This window comes from Folsomia candida, unplaced genomic scaffold (assembly GCF_002217175.1).
Source record: "Folsomia candida strain VU population unplaced genomic scaffold, ASM221717v1 Fcan01_Sc004, whole genome shotgun sequence".
Classification (NCBI taxonomy): domain Eukaryota; kingdom Metazoa; phylum Arthropoda; class Collembola; order Entomobryomorpha; family Isotomidae; genus Folsomia; species Folsomia candida.
In genome coordinates, this window is record NW_019091196.1 from 1206611 (window position 1) to 1227281 (window position 20671).

Consider the following 20671-nt stretch of genomic DNA (forward strand, 5'->3'; position numbering starts at 1 on the left):
AAGTTGAGACAACCGGAGACAGATTCCCCATAGTCTCAGAATAATTGACGCATGAGAAAGTAGACGCCAAAGTAAAATATTTAATTGAGCTAATAATGCGAAAATTAAAGATTTAATTGATTATTTTTATACCAATCTTATTTCTAATGGTCATGGATGTGAAAATCAAAATTATAACCTACTAACTTTGTTAAAACAAATTCCTGAAAGTTACAATTCTTAGATTTAAAATGTCTGCAACAATCTCCGAAAACCGGGTAATATTTAGTTAATTTGTTGATTTATGAATAACTCTTTATTTTTAACTTGACATTTCCTATACAAGCATCTGCATTTAAATAAATTATATTCAAAACTGCTCAAAACATTTAAATGAAGCCAAAGTTATTCAATTCAATTTAGTCACGATTTAAGCAATGACTTGCGATAAAGTTTGTCCACTTTTTATAAGTTTTTTTGGTAATATCTAGTAAATAATTAATGGCAATTTCATGATTTAAGTGTGACCAATAATTTTGCTTAATTTAAAAAAATAGTCATTCGTCAATTTTTTTGTATTTAGCGATATGAAAATTATTTGCCCGTATGGAAGTCCGTGAATGCAATAAATCACATAAAAACACCAAATTCACTAACTTAATCAGATTTATTTTAATTTTGAATCTTACGAATTATGCATTTCATTTAATCTGACATATATAATCCCAGATAAAATATGTAACGTCACCTCATAATAATTTCTATTATAATCCAGATAGCTAGTAGCTTAAATTCTACATAAATGATGTAACTCATGTGTCACTATATCAATCAATATCATGTGTATGTACATTATCCAAAATAATAGTCAATAACTGATTTGCTAATTAATTATAATTCATAATTAACGATGCGAACTGACTACGCAAAGTTTCCACTACTTCCAAACTTTTTTCTAATCAATCTGTCACTACTCCGTTACGAATTACAGGAAATTCATTATTAGGAAAGGTCCCCTCTTATTTAAATACATAATTCGATCGCACAGAAGCAGGTTATCAGCACAGTAGTTAAGATAAGATACGTATCATAAGCTTCCGTCCCATGTAATTTCATACTCGCTAAGATTTTCGGTAGCTTTTTACATATTATATTCTTCTTACACGAATTTGGGTTCATTTTCGTTTCAAAGTACAATAAACGAATTAAAACAATATAATTTTCATTAAATTCGTAAAAAATATTTAGGAATTGAAAACAGAACAATACATTTTTGGAAATATTTTTTAATGCGAATTAGAAATATTATTCGTATTTCTAAAATAACAACACAGTTTATATTAATTTAACGCGATACGATTTCAAAGAACGAGAACAATTATGGTGCTTTTTTAGTAGATATTTACAAGAAATAGTAGTTTTTCTCTCCAGTTGTGGAACAATGAAATTTAACAATATCTGAAAGTCCACTGCCAATTGTTACTTACTTAATTATGGAATTTTGAAATACAATTTAAGACAAAAATCACATATTTTTTTACATCTAGAAATACATAACCAAGATGTGTTAAAAAAAACTACAAGTATTTTCTAGTGGACAATTATGCATTTAAACACTTTTGACCCTTTTTTATTTTGCGCTGGGGCGTAAGATGACTTGAGCCGCCATGGCGTCGGGAAAGAGGTTATGATAATTGAGAAGGGGAACGTAGGCGGCGGTAATGAGACGGCCGGCGAACCAGCGGCCGTGAAACGTATTCACCGCGGCGACTGCGGCCGAGACCGTGGGACACTTGCAGTAAACGTTTCCCTCTGGAGATTTCCCGTCAACGTAGACGTGTACGACACCACCGTGCTCGAGACAGGCTTCTAACACGTCGTCCCCAATCTCCTGCTCGAGCGAGTCGTTCCCCATTTCACTAAAAAAAATAGAGACAAAATAAAATTAGTAACTTGTTGGATCAGGGTTTCAATTCATGGGTTTGATTTGTGGTGCAAATGCGTCTGCCGGGAAAGCGGGGGCGACCCTGTTTTCCGGGAAGTTTTCAGGATTTTATTCCACCCGTTTTTTTAAAAAAAAAACGAAATCCAACCCACGTTTAGATTTATAGAGATCAAAATAATAATAAAACTTACGCAGTGGGGTCGAACATATTGGCAAGCATGAAGCACTGGGTAGCAATTGGTGGAGCTACTGGTGTAATTGCAGCGGCAGACGGGGTGAGAAGGGCATGTTGGAGTTGATTCTGCAACTGTAGCGCGGATGCGGCCGCTTCAGGAAGTTTAAGATCCGTTCCTGTCAATACAAAATGTAAAATTAGTAAATCACAAATTTTCTGCTACTTTACTATTATTGTTTTTAAAACTTTACGCACCTTCCGCCAACTTGGCCATGAGTTGAAGTCTCCCTGTGACTCCAAGGTTGACTCCAGCCCGGTCCATCTCGTCCGAATCAAGGAAAGTTTGTGGGTTTGCGTAGTACGCCGTTTCCGCCTTATCCGTCACGTAGCCGACCTTCATGGGACGACCGGCGATTTCAAAACCGTTCAACTGCTCCAACGATCTCTTGGCATCTTCTCCCTCGTGGAACTAAGTAACGAAATTATTTACATTAATCTAAGCGATAACTAACAACGTATCAATTAATTTAAGATAAGACTCACCGTAATGAATCCGAACCCTTTTGACCTTCCCGTCTCGTGATCTTTCATAAGAAGGATTTCCTCGATGCGTCCGAAAGGTTCGAAAATTCCACGAAGCATTTCCTCCGTGATGTTAAAGTGAAGCGAGCCGACGTACAGCTTCATTGGACCGGGAGCGGATGTCGCCATCACGGCGGCCATCGCCCCAGCCTTCGCCATCTGACCGGCTCGGTTCTTCTCGGCCTGTGAAGGTTGCACGATTATTGGGATGCCCAGCAGTTTCTGGCCTCCAAGACCTAAAGCCTGCGATGAAAGATAAGAGAATAAGATAAGCAAGTTCACGGCAAATCTGACATTAATCGATGATAAGTCTTGAGAACTTACCAAAGCAACAGAACTGATATCCTTAAACTCCACGTAAGCAATCCCTTTAAATCGCCTCGTCTTATTACATGTTATCATCCTTACGTCTCGAACCTGGAATACAATTCGCACCAAAATTTAGATAACCACTTATCCTATAATTAACTTATCATCCACTCAACCTACCTTTCCTACCGAGGAGAAAAAATCCTCTAAATCTCTCGCTCGTACGCGTTGACTCAACTGCATGCAAAACACGGTCCGAGCATCGCGCTCTTCTGGAGTGAGCGGCTCGTCATCCCGGAGGCGAAGGGGGGATCGTGGCGACCTCGATCGGGAACGTCCACCTCGGCGGGATCCACGCCCTCGAGCTGGAGATTCAGATCTAGATCGAGCCCGGCGGGAAGAACGCGAAGTCGGAGAACGTGACCGATTTCGACTGGGAGGAGATTTAGAGGATCCTCGACCAGAGGAACGTTTAGAGGAGCGATCCTTCGACCGATTGCGGTCCGATCGGTGTGACTTTTTCTCGCGGGACGAGCTCCGACGACGGGACGATTTTGGAGATCGGGACCGGGAACGACGAGAAGATTTTTTAGAGGAGGACTTTTCCTTTTCGGAACGGTCGGAGCGACGCTCGCGGCGATCATCGCTTCTACAAAGAAATAAATTAAACAGAACAGTTAGTAAATCCAGGTCAATTATGAAGCATGGGCAAAATACTTGGTCAAAATACAGCACTTTGAGCTCCGTTCTTCCCAAGGGTTTGGATTTCCAGGACTGTTACACCCACAAAAAGACGAGAATTTACGTGGGGAGAGCAACATTGACCCAAAAATATAGGTTTTGTGAAGAAATTAACTATTTATCGCTGTCAAAATACATCGTTGTAAAAAAATCGTGAAAACGATGTATTTTGACAGCGATTAAAAGTTAATTTCTTCACAAAACCTGTATTTTCGCATGATTTCTGCCTTCTCTACGTAGATTTTCGTCTTTTATTGCGTGCAACAGCCCTGGAAATCCAAATCCTGGGAAGAACGGAGCTCAAAATACTCTATTTTTCCAAAGTATTGTTGTCCCACCTCTGTCAATTATTAATTATTTCTCACCCATATTTACTGCTCCCATTAGTCCCCACGCTTGGCGAGCCATCCTCCTCAGGTCCACTGCCTCCACCAAACTCTTCAAACACGTCGGATCGATGATGCCTGTGCCGCTCGCTGCTCCCACTTCCCTGTTGACACGAAATAGAGAGAGAGAACCAAACCAAGGCGGAGAAGGTGACCGGACGTCGCATTTTTTAAGGGATAAATACGGGCAGGAAGGAAGTAAGGAAAGATAAGGGTTGGGTAAAGGAAAGAGAAAAAAGAACAACAAACATCAAATTAGTTTCATTTCTTTTTACAATATTTAACCAATAATTAGACAATTAACATCATGAATTCCACATCCGTTGGACGTACAACGCCACACCAAACCACCAACGCACCTAATAAAGCATAGTCAATTTTCGATAACCAACCAACCAACCAAAACGACGCGACCAAACCAAACCTTCAATCAAGATAAGTGGACAAGACGTGAACGAGGCGAATCGATCTTATCAAAAAATACCTGCCTATTTCCCCCAGTAACTATTTTACTACTTAATCCCCCCGCCCCCACATCTTGGACGCATACACCATCACACTTACCATAAAAAGAATACATCATAATAATTGAGATTGACTTATTGATCTTTTGTCAGTACGATAGAAGTGTACAAATCTGGAATCAGAGAAGCAAAACTTGATTAATTTTCAGTCTCTGAGTTTCATTTCAAGATTTCAATTCATGCTTTTTCAATTTCAATTTTGATTTTTTTTGGATTTCCTCCATTCTTTCTTTTCGAGTGAGAACACGGCGACCGGAAAAACCTCACCTTTTGTCTGATTGGCTGATTCGTTGGCTTTTTGTTTGTTTAATTGTTGTTGCGTTTGATGATTAAAAAACAGAAGATTGTGCGGATATAAAGGTTGTGCGAGTTTGATGTTGTTTTTGATGATGGGGATCACAATTCACGCGCACAACGCGAACCACCCCATCCGACCGCCCGGATCTTGACCTGCTCCTTCGTCGTCGCATGTGTGGAAGAGGAGGAGGCATTGTTGCGGAATTACAACATTTTTCGAAATCAGTTCAGACATATTTCGTGTCTGCAAGGAGATAATGTCAAAGGTGGAATTAATTCAGGACGAAAAAGCGGGCAAAGTTTGCATCTAGAGGGTAAAACTAGTCGAGAATCTAACCACTTGGAAAAGTGAAACCCTAATCTGACTTAAAATCTTGATTTTGAACCATTTTCACGTTTTCGACTCGTTCGCGTCTTTGCTTATCCATTATTGTAAAATTTTGTGGAATTTTCTGAACCTAGGACTCGGTGACTTATCACCAAATTAGTCAAAATTAGTACACTTTAAATCATTTCTCTGCTCTGGGAATTTATTTTAAAATTCTTTGTAGAGAAAAATTTGTAGAGCATCTCGGTGCCAATTTTTAAAAATATTTTGACATCTTTTGAAGGAGGAGATCTCAAGTTTAAGAAGCCTTCAGAAAAATTGGAACTCGTCGAAACTGGCCTCAAAAACTCAACGCCATTCTATCAATCAACTCATTGATACAAATTTGTCGTCCAGAATTTTAAAATTAATTCCCAGAGCCGAGAAATGATTAAAAGCGTCCCCATTTTGACAATTTTGGTGATTCGTCATCGAGTCCTTCATGAAATAAAAAACCCCGAATGATTTGGCTTGATTTGGTTTGGTCGTCGTCTTGTTGCTCTTTCTTTATACGAAATCGTAAACCATATTTTTTCACGGCAGAGTGTAGGGATCGGTGAATGGATCTATAATAGTTTTAAGTTTATAGTTTAGTGAAATGAGATTATTTTTTAAATATGCGGTTATATGTAAAAGAAGACAAATGCTACAATGATTAACCCATCCGCTCAGTAATGAATTGAATGATGGACCTTTCTCTCTCTCTCAACTTTCTTTCTTTCGAATGGGACAATCTGTAAATATAAATGACACACAATGTGGTAGTTTAAAAAGAGGATGGAATTCTACTCGATAAGAAATAGTGACGCTGCCCTTGATAACCATTTTTTACATAATATTTTATGTATCCTGCCCATCAATCAACACTTATCATCATCATGGATGGCAGAGATGTGAGGTCACCTGAAATTTATACAAAGTATAGCGAATTTCTGATCGATGAATGAATAATATAACACCGTTCCACGGTTGAGATATTACATTTTCTAATATAACTGGTCAATTATTTAACATTTTAGGTACAAAAAAGCAGCAAAAAGTCGCCCGAATCGGGTCCGACTCTTATTTAGAACAACAACAACTGCAAACTGACAGATTATAATAATAATGACTGATAAATAAAATAATCAAAATTTGCATGGATGAATGAATATGCACGATATAAATATTTAGTGAAGGGACATTAATTAAATAGCTTTACATGTAAATGTGGTGATGGACATTTAATTGACATTTAATTTAATTAACGAAGGGAGAAAGACTCTTACCGATTTATTTTGATAAGCCGCCTCCAGCATGGCGTCCACATCGAAATCATCAGCCATCTTGACGGTATCAATCTGCTTATTGAAATTAAAGGAAGGATGAAGTTTGGATGATTATAAAGCGGGTGTTAATTAAATTGGCTCGGGAACTTGTTGACGTCTTCAAGTCCAAAAGGTTAATCAAGGTCAGATCCCAGAGAGAATTTGGCGACGACGACGTTACTTAATTGGGGATGACTTCAGAGTTTCGATAAAGGTGGTGACAAATTTTCAAGAATCAGCGTAAAAATAAGACAGGAACGAGACTTTTTTAGCCAGTTTTCAAGGGGACGACTGCAGTTTAGGGACCCCGATATCGCCCAGATCTGAAATAAAAAGATGAAAAAAATTAGTGACCCACTTATCAAAATTGTTAAATACATTATTTCAGTCGACTTAAATACAAATTAATTGCACTTTTAGACTAATTTAAACACCTGAAAAGATTAAATGAATATAAAAATATTTTTTGTACAATACAACGCAATATGAACGACCTGTATATAGATAACATAGAAATTTTACTTTAAAAACAACTCGTCAAACTTACCACTTAAAGATAACCTTATCACTTATCACAATCCTTGATATCCCGTCCAGAGAGGGTAAACTTTATTGAAATTAACTTTTCCAACTTTTCAAATTAATTTGGAATTAATTCGACGCCGTTTTCAGAAACTTTCTCTTCCAGACAAATTAAATGGTGGATGGGATCGTCTGGCTTTGAAGGAAGAGTGGGAAACAAGGGGATCCGCCCAAGTTTCACGTTACCCCGGAAAAAATGAGACGTGAACCTATGTAAATGAAACTGATTTTTGAAAGTTTTTTTCGAAATTTATTTATTAGAAATATAAAATGAATGAATTACAAACCCGAAATATAAATCAAAATTTGAAACCAATGCAAATTTCTGATTTAATTACACAACCGTTTAGAGTGAGCCAAAATCATGATGAATGATCATTTATCATGACTTGTTACTAATATTATTTTGATATGTACTTATCATCATCGATAAGCTCGTCGAAAGTTAACCTAAATCAATTTACTTTTACTCATCATGACATATATAAATGAATAAAAAATACTCTCAATTTGACGAACAAAATCATAAGCACATTTTTAATTGAAAGATTATAAAGATTTGAATATTTAGCATGACTTATTATTTTTTGGTTTTACTTATCATCCTCGATAAGCTTGTAGAAACTTAACCTAATTCAATTTACTTTTACTCATCATAATCACAGATATATAGGGAAGAATTTGAATTATAATGATTAGATCTGAGTAAAAAAAATACTTTCATTTATGTCGGTTTAAACCACTTTGGAGCCGGCGAAGTCGTTGTGGGACGAGGCTGTCGTTGCGGAGGGGGAGCGTGACGATCTTCGCGTGGTGGGGATGCCACAGCACCGGAAGTTGATGTCCCAGCATCGTCCCCACTCTGTGTCGGCGTCGCGACCTCCTTCTTCAACTTTTTGTGTAAAAATTCGTACACGGCGTCCGGTGCGCTGATCTTTGTGTAGAATTCGTCTTTCAAAAAATTCACGGTGTTCTTTCCCGTTGTGTTGTTTTCGGTCTGATTTGATGATGATGATGGTGCATCCTCTTCGCAGCCAAAATATAGTACCGCCATTCCAACTAGTTCCTGTTCGACGAGGGTGGACTCACGAGGTAAAATTTTCTTTGGGGGTGCGGTAACTGGAATAAAATAAGAATATTTTTACTCAAGTGACAATTGAGGTCTTCTAGCTTATGCTCTCCGATTTTGAGCAAATTAGTGTCAGTCGATGAGAAATTTAATTAGTATTAAATTTGCAAAGATACGATCTCCCAAAATGGGCACGTTTGGCCGAGATATTTGCATATGAAAACGCGCTCTAAGTTGGCAAATTTTACAATTTCCAAATTTACTGAGCGTTTTCTTCAGTTCGGATGCAAACATCTCTGCCAAACATGAACATTGAGAGATCGTGTCGATTGCATACAAATTGAATTTGTGATCGATTGACACTAGTTTGCTCCGAAGCGGAGACCTACATTTTATGGTAAGAGTGGGGTTCAAATAGTAAATTATGAATAAGTGACCAAAAGAGACTTCCGGTTAATTTCTTACAGAGATAAAAGGGCGTGTCTGGCTTGCGGAGGAAGGAGGCGAGCCACTGATGGAGAGAGGCCATCGAATCGGCCGTGCGGAAGGATGCTTGGAGAATATGACGGTCAGGGAAACGGATACGCACCAAAGTAGTCGGATAGTCGCGAAGCATCCGCAGCGTCGTCGTGTCTCGCTCCAACTCACGCGCTGACCTCGTTTGTAGCGGAGCTTCCTCCATCGCCTGTCTGAAAGAGGGGAGTAATTTGATAAGGTAAATTTGCATAGTAATTTTTGCATGAATAAAATATGATGTTTGAAACCTGTTCATATTTTGAGTCTAATTTTGTAGAACGTTTACATACTTTTTAAAAATTTTCGAAATCTGACATAATATTTAATTTACTAAAATTTCTGAATATCTTTTTCATAGATTTCATATTTTTTTTGCAACAGTTTAAATCCTGTTTTGTAATTTGCAGATCTTAAACTAAACTATACAATTTTTTACAAGATCATGTTCTTGAATTCTTGAAGAAAAGAAGTTTCAATTCAAATAATTTTCAAAAGTGTTTCGGAAACTTTCTTCCCACCTTTTACTCTGTAATTCTAAATACATTCGTTTCACTTCGTTCAGAGAAAGATCAAAGAATGAGTCATCTACAGAATCCTTGGCGTCAATTACGACATCGTCTCCGTGATACAGAATGGCGTCATGGGGTCCGATCTAAACAAACAAAGACATAATTTTGAAATAATTTGATAAGGTTTATATCAAAATTGTCACCATTAAAAAAAACTTACAATGTGAAGTTCCCCTTTTTTCGAAAACCTGGCAGCGTTATTTACCACTGGTGGTGTGAAAGTAAAGGTGTGTTCCTCCTCGACATGTACTAATTGTTCCGTATTTTTCTGAGCGTGAGCGTCGTCAATCGTCGGAGTCGTCGTGGTCATCGGTTCTGGTTGGGTTTTTGGCATCGATTTTGGTAGTGTTGGAGGAGTCACAACTTTGTGAGAAGGCTGTTTTGGATCCGGATGTGACGATGACGGTAAATTTCTTTGATCCACGTCAACTTCCATCGGTTGGACAATAGCCGGTCGTGACAATGGGGCTGAAACGTTCGCCTGAGTTTTTAGAGAGGATTCAGATCTGTAGATGAATCTGGAAGGGAAGAAATAATTAATGTTACGATTTTCTCATCTCGTGAGGAACAAAAAGTGGTGACACTGACGAAACTAAAAGTGATAAATACCTTATCATCGCACTCCCCTTTGTCAGCCCGAGTGAACGCAGCGTTTTCCTCTCCAACTGGTCCTGTCCAATGACTTCCTGCCGCATGTAGATGCAGACAGGTTTCACATCGTCTACACCAGAACCGGAAGTGGCACCATTGGCGACGATTTCACCCTTGTCCGACCAAAAGGTGACGATTTCCCACAAAGTTTCTAAAGTTTTAAATATTTAATTTAATTAGAAATCCTACTTGATTATGCAAATTAGTCGAATTAAATTTACGCTGGGGGTGGAAGGGGTGCATCAGTCTTTTTCCAGATTCGAGCTGCAGCCCCAGATTTATGGCTGACTCCGTTCTGGCCTTCGTGGACGCCACCATTTCGAGCGTTGCATTGTTCGGAATGCCAGAAAAGCGAATCGTGTTCCCCAAATCAATTATCTTGTTGTGAAATCTGAAAAATTGGATGATTCATTATTTTACAATCAATTTATGAAACGGTGATTGAATTTTGAAAATTGTGATCAAGATTTTATACAAAAATGTAATGAGAACTTACGTTAAATCAAACTCCACCGGATTTAGTTCATGTTTTTTACATACATCTTCCAACACCTGGGAATATAATGAATAATGCAAATTTAAATTACAAGTCATTTAAATTTAAAGCTTAATTATTTAATCAGATGCAAATTTACTCACCTCCAAAACTGTTGTATTCGTACTGGCTTTCACGTTAGCACGGCGTGCATTAGGTAAAATGACGACGAAGGCGTAAGTCGTCGCCATAATTAGTTAATTAATTAATTAGATAATTAGGTTTGGTAAAAAATTGAAGCGAATATTTTTCGCAAAACGAGATTTTCGCCGGTGGTGACGATGCACTAAAAGTTTGGCTTTGCACTCCCGGGACGGCGGATTGAGAATTTTACAGCAAATTCGTGTGCGAATCGAGCCACGTGCTTGTCCAGCAGAATTTTAAGAAACTTTAGAAAACCTGAAATTTTGAGGATTTTAAATTATTATACGTAATAATTAACTTCAGCAATTACTTGTTTGGTAGTGTGAGAGGTAAGGAATACAAGTATTATGTTAAATTGTTTATTAATTTCTTCAGGGAGTCAAATTCCAAAGGACTCCAAACTAATTTTTTTTGATTATTTATCTTTAATTATTAAGGTATTTAACTTGAATCGACTAATTACTTCTGATAACACGCCTGGCGACTCTGGTTCTGGTTGGGGCACGCTTTTAAGATTGTAAGCTGTTCTAATATTCAATTATTAATTAGTAATTCAATTAATTAAATTTCCACGTCAATTCACAATTAATTAATTGCCCACCTGCTCAAATTGACAGTTTGATTCATCTCCTCGAAATTATAAATCATGGACAATAACAAAGTTGAACCCGAAGATGAGATGGATATTGAACAAGCCGATGACGACGACCAGTTTGAAGATATCGACGAAGATGACGATTCATCTGGTGAAGACGACGACGACTCTTCTGAAGAAGAAGAAGAGGGTGGTGTCGTTCTGGGGGGTGGTGGGGAAGGTAGTTAATTTAACTATGGTTTAGACATAAATAGTATAAATTACCCTTGCAAATTATTCCAGGAAAACAAACAAAGAAGCAAAAATTAGCAAAAATCAAAGCCGAAATGAAATCGAAATCTAAACCGGCCGACGATTCCTCCGCCTCCACCTCTAAGAAAAAAGATAAGGTGATTAATCCCAATTAATTAAATATCAATTAAAAATTTACACATTTCTAAAAAGTTTAATTTACATAATATTTTGCTTTGTAGAGTAAAAAGAAAGCATACCTTCCAGGAATGCTTATCGCCGAGGGAGAATCTTTAATTTGTGACGAATCTGCTTACACAACCCTCCACACTTTCACCACCTCTGCGCCATGTCTCTCGTTCGACATTATTCGCCCCGACGGTGGTGGCAACGACAGGACGACGTTCCCCTTGACGTCGTACCTCGTGTCGGGCACACAAGCGCAACGCAGCCACGCCAACAATCTCATCGTCATGAAGTTGTCCAACGTGTACAAGACGAAGCCCAAGGGGAGTGATGATGAACTGAGTGACGACGAGTCGGACGGTGGGGATGAGGAGGATGACGCCATGACGAAAAAGCCGGAACTTGTGGCTGCCCTAGTTCCACATCACGGATGCGTGAACAGGCTCAAGTTTCGTTTCGTGGGGGAGAGACCGCTGGTCGCGACGTGGTCCGAGTTGGGAAAGGTGTCAATTTGGGATATAGGTGTGCCATTGAGAGTCTTGGATAATGGAGAGGTAATTCAAGTCAATATTGACTAATTTTGTTAATTAATGACATGGAGGTGTTCCAGTGTATGCTGAAATTTGCGGAATGCACGATCTGTCAGAGATTTTTGCATCAGAATAGGAGAAAACAAGCCTTAAAGTTGCCAGATTTTTAATTTTGCAAATTTGCTGTGCGTTTTCTCGGATGCAAATATCTCTGCCAAATCTGCGGATCGTGCCCTTTGTAAATTTCATATTAATTTTTGTGAGCATACGAACATATTTAATTAAACTGTGAACATACGTTGGAAGACCTCCATTATGAGTCTGGAAAATTAACCACTTGACTATAACTTTGGTTTAATTAATTATTTTGCATGTCCAGCACCTTCAAGACTATATAAAATCGAAGGAAAAGCCCAAGCCGCTCTTCACCTTTAAAGGTCATCGGGGAGAAGGGTTCGCGCTGGACTGGTCTCCCACCATGCCGGGCGTTCTAGCTTCCGGCGATAATACCAAGTTTATCCACATATGGCGTCCCCACGAGTCCGGCTGGCTCGTCGATCAACGCCCCTTCTCTGCCCACACTGCCAGCGTCGAGGACATTCAGTGGTCACGCAGCGAGCAGCACGTTTTCGCGTCATGCTCCGTCGATAAGAGGCGAGTGATGAATTTAGCAAGCAATATTAATTCCTTGATAACTCGTCACCAAAATTGTTTTTGAAGAAGTATGCACTCCAGATTTTGACAGTTTTTGAAGGAGAAGATCTCAAGTTTATGAAGCCTCAGAAAAATTGGAACTTATCGAAACTGGCCAAAATACTCACAGCTATTCAATTGATCAACTAAATTAGTCGTCCAGAAGTTTAAAATAATTTCACAGAGCCAAGAAATGAATAAAAATGTGTTGATTTTGACCCCGTTGATGATAAGTCTACGAGAAGCCCTACGTTAAACAACTAATTAATTAATATGTTAATTAATTTTTTCACCAGCATTCGGATCTGGGACGCTCGTTCTCCTCCCAACAAAGGCTCGATGCTGTGTCGACCCGACGCCCACGCGAAGGATATCAATGTCATATCTTGGAACGGGAAGGATCCCTTTCTCGCCTCGGGAGGAGACGACTGTGCCCTCAAAGTTTGGGATCTCCGCTCCTTCTCTTCCGCCACGGTTGACCCCGTCGCCGAGTTCAGCCACCACCACAAAGGCCCCATTTGCTCGGTTGAGTGGAGTCCACATGAGTCATCCGTTCTCGCCTCAGCAGGAGAAGACGACCAGGTCGCCATTTGGGACTTGGCGTTGGAAAAAGATGCAGAGGAAGAAGGAGGAGGAAATGTGAGTGACGAATAACAATAACAATCAGTCACGATTTTCAGACTCTTATCTAGTTTGATCTTATCTGACAAGTCCTCATTTTTTTGGATTTTGACCCATTTCTATAAATTTTGACCATAATTTTGAATGATGACAGGACAGTCATGATTTTCAGATTTTAGTTTCCTTTGATTTTATCTTGTCTGCCAAGCCTTTGGATCCATTTCTAGAAATTTTGACCATAATTTTGACTCAATATGTGTTAAGATTTTAAGTATAATTTGCTAATGATTGATTAATTTTTTGTGGGTAGGACGAGGATGAAGCCGCCGTTCCTCCGCAGCTGCTGTTCATCCACCAAGGTCAACAGGATATCAAAGAGGTCCATTGGCACGACCAGATCCCCGGCGTTCTCTTCACCACCTCCGCCACTGGATTCAACGTCCTCAAGCCTGTTAATTTATAACTGATGCAAATTAATCTATTTGGTAGATGTATTGAGCGACGATGATTTTTGTACATGTACGGCGGTGACGATGGTAATTGACAATTTGGTGTAACTTTTTAACGTAATTTCCCAAGATTATAATTTTTGTTAGCATTTCTTCTAAAATTAAAAATTTGTCAGGTACTATATATTATAATATATGTCATTTGAAATAAAATGTAATTCAAGAAAATAATTTCTATCACGTGACACAATTTTCATTAACATTACAATAACAAGAGATCATTTTACTTGTACTTTATGAGGAATAAATAAATATAATTGGAATATTTGTTGTATTAACAAAAACATCAAGGAATGAGTATCAATTCAATTAACAGCTTTACAAAATAATTCACTAATTGCACTATGAATTTAGCTAGGAATGCATCTTCAATTAAAAGCTTAAAAAAGTAATTTTACAGGGAATTTAACACGGGATTATTAATCTTCAATTAACAGCTTTAACAAAATAATCATTAATTGCACTACGAATTTAACTGTTCACAGCCTAAAATGTAACTAATTGCACTAGGAATTTAGCTGGAAATTATTAATCTTTAATTAACACGTTTAAAAAAATAATTCATTAATTGCACTGGAAATTTAACTGGAATTCATCTTCACTTAACAAATTAAAGAAGTAATTCACTAATTGCACTAGAAATTTACCTGGGGAGGTACTCAATAATCTTCAATTAATTAATAGTTAAACCTTCTATGAATAGATCATTATGCAATTACTGTATCAGAAAAAATTCTTGATAGAATTTCGATCTGAACCATGATAAATGCGTAACAATTAAATTAAGTTACGGCATACATGAATTCTCTTAATTAAATATTTCAATTTGCACCATTTTTGAAGTAACTTTAATTTGGACGTTGTGCTTCAGCATTGAATTTTTCAATTAGCATGGCCACCGGGTTGAACAATTGTGTCAAATCTTCATCCCTGCACATGTTCGACGAGCGCAACACGCGTACGGCGTGGCGACGGCAGAAAGCCTTGATTTCATTTTCACCAAGACTGTTGATATGTTCCGTTAAAAGATCGTTCATCTTAGCCTCCATGGCCTCTTCATTTGCAGCTGTGTCGATTATGGGAGCCCGAACTAAAAATTAGAGGAACGTCTATTTAGAAAAAATAAAATTTTCGTCGTCAATGCAAACTTACCTGCGTCATCCACCGAAATTTGGCCACCCTGTTCATCCCCCAATCCAAGAGCACTCACTGCGTTTGGCACTGAAATAAAATTAGCACAATTTTTTAAAAACATTTAGCTGCTGGTGTGTCAACCAAAACTAGTGCATACCTTTGCCATTTTTAACCACGTCACTTGCCTTGCTCACGATGTCCTTGGCTTTCTGACCTGGAAAACCACCAAGTTATCAAATTGCTGGTGACATCGACTTTATGAAAGAAGTATTGACTTCCTCCATGTGCACACGTATCTCTCTCTCGCTCTGCATCTGGCTGGATCCTCTTCCATCTGGGTCGCGGGTGTGCCAGGGCAAGTGAAGTGTGTCCAAAGGCCTTAACGCCACGTGAGCCTCGTCCACTCACTCCCCCACCTGCGTGCCTGGTGACACCCCCTGCCACACCCGTCCCAGCAACGACAAGCTGGCCATCAGGCGAAGAAGGATTTCGCCGGACTCTGTGCACTGGAGGATCTACGTCTTGGAGGGACTCCCCAGGTAGGTTTTTGTTTGGTATATCGGGGTGGTGACCGTGGGGAGTGGTTGTTTGAAAAGTGGCGGGGGGGGTCGTGCATGACGGGGGGCGGCATGGTCAGGTCTACGGGGGTCCCATGACCTGATTGTGTTGTGATGGGGGAAGGGGCAAGTGGGGGTGTCGTCGGCCCCGGCTACGGCTACCATGGGGGACGTGGGCAAGATCCCGCGGTCCGTGGACAGCCCCCGCCCAACAACCTTCACCTGTCTGCTTCCGCATGCAGACGCCACCCTCATTTGGATATCACCACCACCCCATGGAATCCGCCTATGCATCACTGCCATGCATTTTCCTACCTGGTGTACGGCAGTAATGGGCCGAATGGTGTATTGGGTCACCTTCCCAATACATGTAGAGGTTTTCCGAGGCCATCTCCGGTTTTCCCTCTACACCCTTACTGCCGCATACATTTTATCATTAGACTATGAGCTTGTCAAATATTTGTCATAGTATGTATTTAGCCTGTATTGGGATGCCGGGTGCTACTTGTGGATAATGCCCACAACTAAATACATAGTTTACCAGATTAACTGATTTGTATATCATAAGATGAAATCATGTATGTATATATTGAATGTAATTTTGTATGAAATGAATGAGATGATTGTAAAGGCTGACGCCATATCAATCTTGAAATAAATACCTACCTACTACCTACCTTATGAAAGAAGTATACTACGGTTTGACGTTGAAATACTTACGGTCGTTATCCAACCTAATTTCGCCACCTTGTTCATCTCCCATTCCATGAGTACTCCTTGGTTTTGTAGCTTTTGTTGCTGCTGCATACATTAAATTAGCACAATTTTTTACACATGCAGTTTGTGGTACCACCATTGTTCTGAAATAGTGCGTACCTTTGACAGCTTCAGTCATGTTGCCTGCTGCTATTTTCACGACGTCCTTGGCTTTCTTCCCTGGAAAATCATGAATAAAAGTTCAACTATAAAATTCATGGTGATAATGATCTGACGAAAGAAATATATATACTACGGTTTGATGTCGAAATACTTACGGTCGCTGCCAACTCTAATTCCGTCACCTTGTTCATTTCCCATTCCACGAATACTCTCTGCTTTTTGAGCTGAAATACATAAAAATTAGCACAATTTTTTATTAGACATTTATTTTCTAGTGTTCGGGTGCCAACCATGCAAAACTCGTACGTGTACCTTTGACAGCTTCAATCACGTCGCCTCCCATGTTCACAGCGATCTTGGCTTTCTTCCCTGGAAAATCATGTATAAAAGTTAAGTGTTAAGTTATCAAGTTTCCGGTGATAATGATTTGACGAGAAAAATATAGATACTGCGGTTTGAAGTTGAAATACTTACGGTCGCTACCCACTCTAATTTCGCCACCTTGTCCATCTCCCATTCCGGGAATGCTCACTGCTTTTTGAGCTGAAATACATAAAAGCAGCACAATTTTTTACCCATGCAGTTTATGGTGCGACTATTGTTCAAAAATATTGCGTACCTTTGACAGCTTCAGTCATGCTGTCTGCTTTTGGAGCTGAAATACATAAAATTAGCACCATTTTTTAAACATATATTTTCTAATGTGATTTATTTTGTATTACTATTGTTCAAAACTATTGTTCAAAGTGACTATTGTTCAAAAATAGTACGTACGTTTGATAGCTTCAATCACATTGCCTGCTCCCATATTCACGGCGTTATTGACTTTCTGGCCTGGAAAATCACGGAGAAGGTCAAGTTTTCAAATTCCTTGCGATAATGATTTAACGAAATAAATATATATAGTCGCTCTTACCACCAACATTTTTATCCGTCACTTCACGTCTCGCCGCTTTGGTGACCATGTTTTTTTTAACGATGCCGACATCTTTATTTCGCGATTGGACAGATGCCTTTGGAGCATTTTTGGAAGCCGACCTACTATTCGGTGAACCATAAAACGGTGTTCCTCGGTGGCGCTTCCCTGGAACTATCGCGTCCAGGTCCAAGTCCGAGTTCCATTTTTGTCCTGGGCTGGCAACTGCACTTCTCGGTGAACCGCGTAGACCATTCAGTGGCTTGACGGGGCTCAAATTAGTCTTGCGATGAGGTGATCGAGCTTCGTGAACCTTAGTGGAAGCTTTCTTCTTTTCGTCAAGACCACGTACAAGCTTGTGTTTTTCGGCGGACCCGGTCGTAGATTTGTTACGAGGACTCATAGCCCGCGTTGACATTGACACTGATGAGCGGGTAGGTCTGGACTTTTTCGCCAAAGTGCGGGCTGGTGTGAAGTCCAAATCCGGTCGTTCTTCCTCGACCACTACGTTCTCCTTGGCATTATTTGATTCTTGTGGAGCTGGTGGTGGCAATGGTCCAGCGGTAGGAGCCGGTTCGACCTCTGAGTTCTTCACTAGTTTCGGTTCTTCATTATTTAATTCATGTAGTGATTGTACTGCAACTGTCTCAACTGCTTCGACCTCCAGCATGCCATTAGGTTCGTCATTACTTGCTTGTTCTGATTGTGGTTCTGGTGCAACAGTCAGACCCACTTTTGCTTTTCTCGCAGGTGGTGTGACGGGATTCGAATCATACTCGCGATGAGGTGACCGTGATCTCGACCAACCGTTGTCAACCTCACCGTTAGCTTTCCTCTTCCTTTCGTGATTATCCATTTTGTCCCGAGATCGGCCACGATTTTCAAGTCCGTAGACTGACCCGGTAGGAGAAACAGGCCTGTTTTTTTCTGTGGTCTCCTCGCTCGTAGAACTATTTCGACGAGAAATCATAGAGCGCGTTGATACTGACGAGGGGGCTGGGCTGGACGTTCTTATCAAATTACGACGGCCTGGTGTGAAGTCCACATCCTGTTCGTCTTCGCTCAATGGATCCTCGTCATCACTTGATTCTGGTGGTGAGGGTGATTTTGCAATTATCAGTCCTGCTCGTCTTGCCAATGGATTCGTAATTTCGCGACGAGGTGACCATGACCGACGGTTGGCTTCCTTTTTCTCTTCTGTCTTCTTTTTGTCGCGAGATCGGCTACGATTTCCATTTGCGCGGAGGACGACTGCCCCAGTAGGAGAAACGGGTACACGTTTTGGTTTTTCTGCGGTCGTAGATTTATTTCCATGATCTGTTGTTCTTCGATGACGGGGCTCATCAACGATCGAGTTCAGGTCCAAGCCCGGTTTCACCCAATTTTTTCCTGGGATTGATTTAGGAACTGCTGGTGACCCGCTTTGAGGGTTCACTGGCTTGACGGGACTCGAACTAGTCTTGCGATGAGGTGATCGTGACCGATCCTTGTCAACCGAGGCGTCTGGTTTCTTTTTTGGCTCTGTATGCTTCATTTTTTCGCGAGAACGGCCACGATTTCCATTATTGCGGACGGCCGTAGTAGAAGAAGCAGATGCAGGCGGGTTTTTTCCTGCTGTCCCGGTCGTAGATTTATTTCGACGAGAAGCCATAGCGCGGGTTGAAACTGAAGAGCGAATAGGGCTGGGCTTTTTTGTCCGACAGCGACGGACTGGTGTGAAGTTCCAATTCAGTTGGTCTTTTTCGACCTCTAGATTCTCCAATCGCATAGTTTCGTGTGATGGTGGCAATGATATAACTGTCGGGACTGCTGCGACGCCTAGATTCTCCGTGAGCCTAGGTACGGCTTCAATATGTTCGTGTGGTGGTGGCAGTGGTATAACGGTCGGAACTGCTTCGACCTCTAGATTCTCCATTCTTCCGACTTGATCATTACTTGATTCTTGCATTGGTGATGGTGCATCGATAACGCCTTTTTCTATTAGCCATGGTGCCCAATGGTCATGTATTCGTTGAATACTCAGACGAGAAAGTGGTACATGAGCCATTTTGTTTGGTTTCTGCTATTTCAACTACTTAGTCGTCAATAGTAAAACCTTCCTAATCACATAACCATAATTAGCCACATTTTCGCTATAAACAATTGTATTATTTGCTAAAGGAAGTCTGAAAATTTACCTGAGTCTGCCAAGTTTTCTTTGAAAATGTTCAAGATGTATGTATTCCTCGTTTATATTGGTCACTTTTCTATAATAAAATTATTTAAAAAGTACATATCATAAATATTGCAACTTGCAAGAGTAATTCACTTTATATTTAATTACAAACTTTTTCTGCAACATCATGCCCTAACTATAAAATGTTTTCACTTTGCCTTTCTTCTCTTACCTAAAAATGAAGGCCTTGAATTTCCTATTTTCCCCTTTTATAAGTTTCACGGTGAGTTCAGTACAAATCGGCAGCTTAATTTATTCACATTTTATTATCAAATAATCAAAGCCATGTTTCAATTTCGATAAGTCAAAAGCAGTCAATTTTAAAATTATAAATTCTTACCAAAATGAAGGCCCCGAATTTCCGTTGTTATTTTTCCCTTTATTATTCACGACGAGTTCGACTACAAGTCACCAGCTAGCCTAATTTATTCACATTTTATTAGCAAATAGTTATAGCCGCCCTTCACCATCACCTCAGATAAGTCAAATACTCAATTTTAAAATTCGAAATTAAAATACTTACCAAACTTTCTCCTTATCCAATTAATTCTCCTCCAGACTGGAGCCTCCAGTTTATCTATCTCCGTCCGTGTCCACTCCTCTGATCTGACCTGCAAAAGTCAGCAAAAATCTCAAAACCACGTCACGTACGCACTTTTTTGCACAAAATTTTCAACTCTGCGGATTCATACTTATTCCTCACTTCAAAGTATTCAATTTGCAAATCTTACCCTCTTCCCCCCAGTCTTCCTCGTTTCCTCAACTTGCAAAACTTATCTTCTCCCAAAATCAAAGTTAACTGCCTTTAAAAATCAAAGTTTAACCCAAAAAATTAAATTTTTCGGACTGAAAAAATCGGCTCCTCTACGTGCGAATGAACTTTGCGTTTTCTTCTCCTTGTCTCGACCTGTCTTTCCCGCCTTCCAA

At 39.7% G+C, this 20671-nt stretch overlaps 4 protein-coding genes across 13 annotated transcripts; 1 reads left to right on the forward strand and 3 right to left on the reverse strand.

Annotated features, from left to right (window-relative positions):
• Window positions 1-627: 627 nt before the first annotated feature.
• LOC110848103 (RNA-binding protein 39) lies at window positions 628-7323 on the reverse strand. 3 transcript variants are annotated; one of them, XM_022095224.2, is made up of 9 exons: window positions 7160-7323; window positions 6574-6935; window positions 4097-4221; window positions 3171-3639; window positions 3006-3098; window positions 2643-2924; window positions 2355-2568; window positions 2116-2275; window positions 628-1898 (listed from the first exon to the last, which is right to left on the reverse strand). In XM_022095224.2, the coding sequence occupies exons 2-9, from the start codon at window positions 6628-6630 to the stop codon at window positions 1610-1612; spliced, it is 1689 nt and encodes a 562-aa protein (XP_021950916.1). In that variant the 5' UTR covers window positions 6631-6935; window positions 7160-7323; the 3' UTR covers window positions 628-1609. The 3 variants fall into 3 exon arrangements, with proteins under 3 accessions (XP_021950916.1, XP_035706957.1, XP_035706956.1); XM_035851064.1 differs by lacking the exons at window positions 6574-6935; window positions 7160-7323 and adding an exon at window positions 4909-5521 and having other exon boundaries at window positions 4097-4754; XM_035851063.1 differs by lacking the exons at window positions 6574-6935; window positions 7160-7323 and having other exon boundaries at window positions 4097-5521.
• Window positions 7324-7703: 380 nt separating this feature from the next.
• LOC110848104 (tether containing UBX domain for GLUT4) lies at window positions 7704-10833 on the reverse strand. The gene is made up of 8 exons (XM_022095225.2): window positions 10639-10833; window positions 10496-10551; window positions 10221-10390; window positions 9958-10150; window positions 9509-9866; window positions 9298-9431; window positions 8729-8952; window positions 7704-8313 (listed from the first exon to the last, which is right to left on the reverse strand). Exons 1-8 carry the CDS (start codon window positions 10723-10725, stop codon window positions 7919-7921), a joined length of 1617 nt encoding a protein of 538 aa, XP_021950917.1. The 5' UTR covers window positions 10726-10833; the 3' UTR covers window positions 7704-7918.
• A 4-nt stretch (window positions 10834-10837) lies between these two features.
• Window positions 10838-14214, forward strand: LOC110848221 (glutamate-rich WD repeat-containing protein 1). The gene is made up of 8 exons (XM_022095384.2): window positions 10838-11007; window positions 11116-11195; window positions 11296-11493; window positions 11556-11662; window positions 11747-12244; window positions 12600-12874; window positions 13210-13552; window positions 13845-14214. Exons 3-8 carry the CDS (start codon window positions 11325-11327, stop codon window positions 13995-13997), a joined length of 1545 nt encoding a protein of 514 aa, XP_021951076.1. The 5' UTR covers window positions 10838-11007; window positions 11116-11195; window positions 11296-11324; the 3' UTR covers window positions 13998-14214.
• Window positions 14215-14239: 25 nt separating this feature from the next.
• LOC110848220 (serine/arginine repetitive matrix protein 2) lies at window positions 14240-20628 on the reverse strand. 8 transcript variants are annotated; one of them, XM_022095381.2, is made up of 16 exons: window positions 20476-20624; window positions 20268-20355; window positions 20085-20164; window positions 19917-19990; window positions 19707-19775; window positions 17530-19624; window positions 17388-17447; window positions 17233-17268; window positions 17088-17156; window positions 16926-16982; window positions 16769-16837; window positions 16611-16670; window positions 16455-16535; window positions 15335-15391; window positions 15196-15264; window positions 14240-15133 (listed from the first exon to the last, which is right to left on the reverse strand). In XM_022095381.2, exons 6-16 carry the CDS (start codon window positions 19574-19576, stop codon window positions 14892-14894), a joined length of 2847 nt encoding a protein of 948 aa, XP_021951073.1. In that variant the 5' UTR covers window positions 19577-19624; window positions 19707-19775; window positions 19917-19990; window positions 20085-20164; window positions 20268-20355; window positions 20476-20624; the 3' UTR covers window positions 14240-14891. The 8 variants fall into 8 exon arrangements, 6 of the variants coding, with proteins under 6 accessions (XP_021951073.1, XP_035706952.1, XP_021951072.1 ...); XM_035851059.1 differs by having other exon boundaries at window positions 16455-16532; window positions 17530-19628; XM_022095380.2 differs by having other exon boundaries at window positions 17530-19628.
• Between the last annotated feature and the right edge of the window lie 43 nt (window positions 20629-20671).

What these genes read in the sequence shown, in the direction of transcription:
- LOC110848104 (XM_022095225.2), bottom strand. Translation starts at nt 10,725, where the DNA reads ATGGCGACGACTTACGCCTTCGTCGTCATTTTACCTAATGCACGCCGT. An exon ending in CCGGTGGAGTTTGATTTAAC is followed by an intron (nt 10,391 to 10,495) that starts GTAAGTTCTCAT and finishes CCAATTTTTCAG; the next exon opens with ATTTCACAACAAGATAATTG. An exon ending in GCACCCCTTCCACCCCCAGC is followed by an intron (nt 10,151 to 10,220) that starts GTAAATTTAATT and finishes TTAAAACTTTAG; the next exon opens with AAACTTTGTGGGAAATCGTC.
- LOC110848220 (XM_022095381.2), bottom strand. Translation starts at nt 19,576, where the DNA reads ATGGCTCATGTACCACTTTCTCGTCTGAGTATTCAACGAATACATGAC. An exon ending in GACGGATAAAAATGTTGGTG is followed by an intron (nt 17,448 to 17,529) that starts GTAAGAGCGACT and finishes GTGATTTTCCAG; the next exon opens with GCCAGAAAGTCAATAACGCC. An exon ending in CGTGATTGAAGCTGTCAAAG is followed by an intron (nt 16,838 to 16,925) that starts GTACACGTACGA and finishes TATGTATTTCAG; the next exon opens with CTCAAAAAGCAGAGAGTATT.
- LOC110848221 (XM_022095384.2), top strand. Translation starts at nt 11,325, where the DNA reads ATGGACAATAACAAAGTTGAACCCGAAGATGAGATGGATATTGAACAA. An exon ending in TCTGGGGGGTGGTGGGGAAG is followed by an intron (nt 11,494 to 11,555) that starts GTAGTTAATTTA and finishes AAATTATTCCAG; the next exon opens with GAAAACAAACAAAGAAGCAA. An exon ending in CCTCTAAGAAAAAAGATAAG is followed by an intron (nt 11,663 to 11,746) that starts GTGATTAATCCC and finishes TTTGCTTTGTAG; the next exon opens with AGTAAAAAGAAAGCATACCT.
- LOC110848103 (XM_035851064.1), bottom strand. Translation starts at nt 4,284, where the DNA reads ATGCGACGTCCGGTCACCTTCTCCGCCTTGGTTTGGTTCTCTCTCTCT. An exon ending in AAGGGTTCGGATTCATTACG is followed by an intron (nt 2,569 to 2,642) that starts GTGAGTCTTATC and finishes TTCGTTACTTAG; the next exon opens with TTCCACGAGGGAGAAGATGC. An exon ending in CATGGCCAAGTTGGCGGAAG is followed by an intron (nt 2,276 to 2,354) that starts GTGCGTAAAGTT and finishes TTGTATTGACAG; the next exon opens with GAACGGATCTTAAACTTCCT.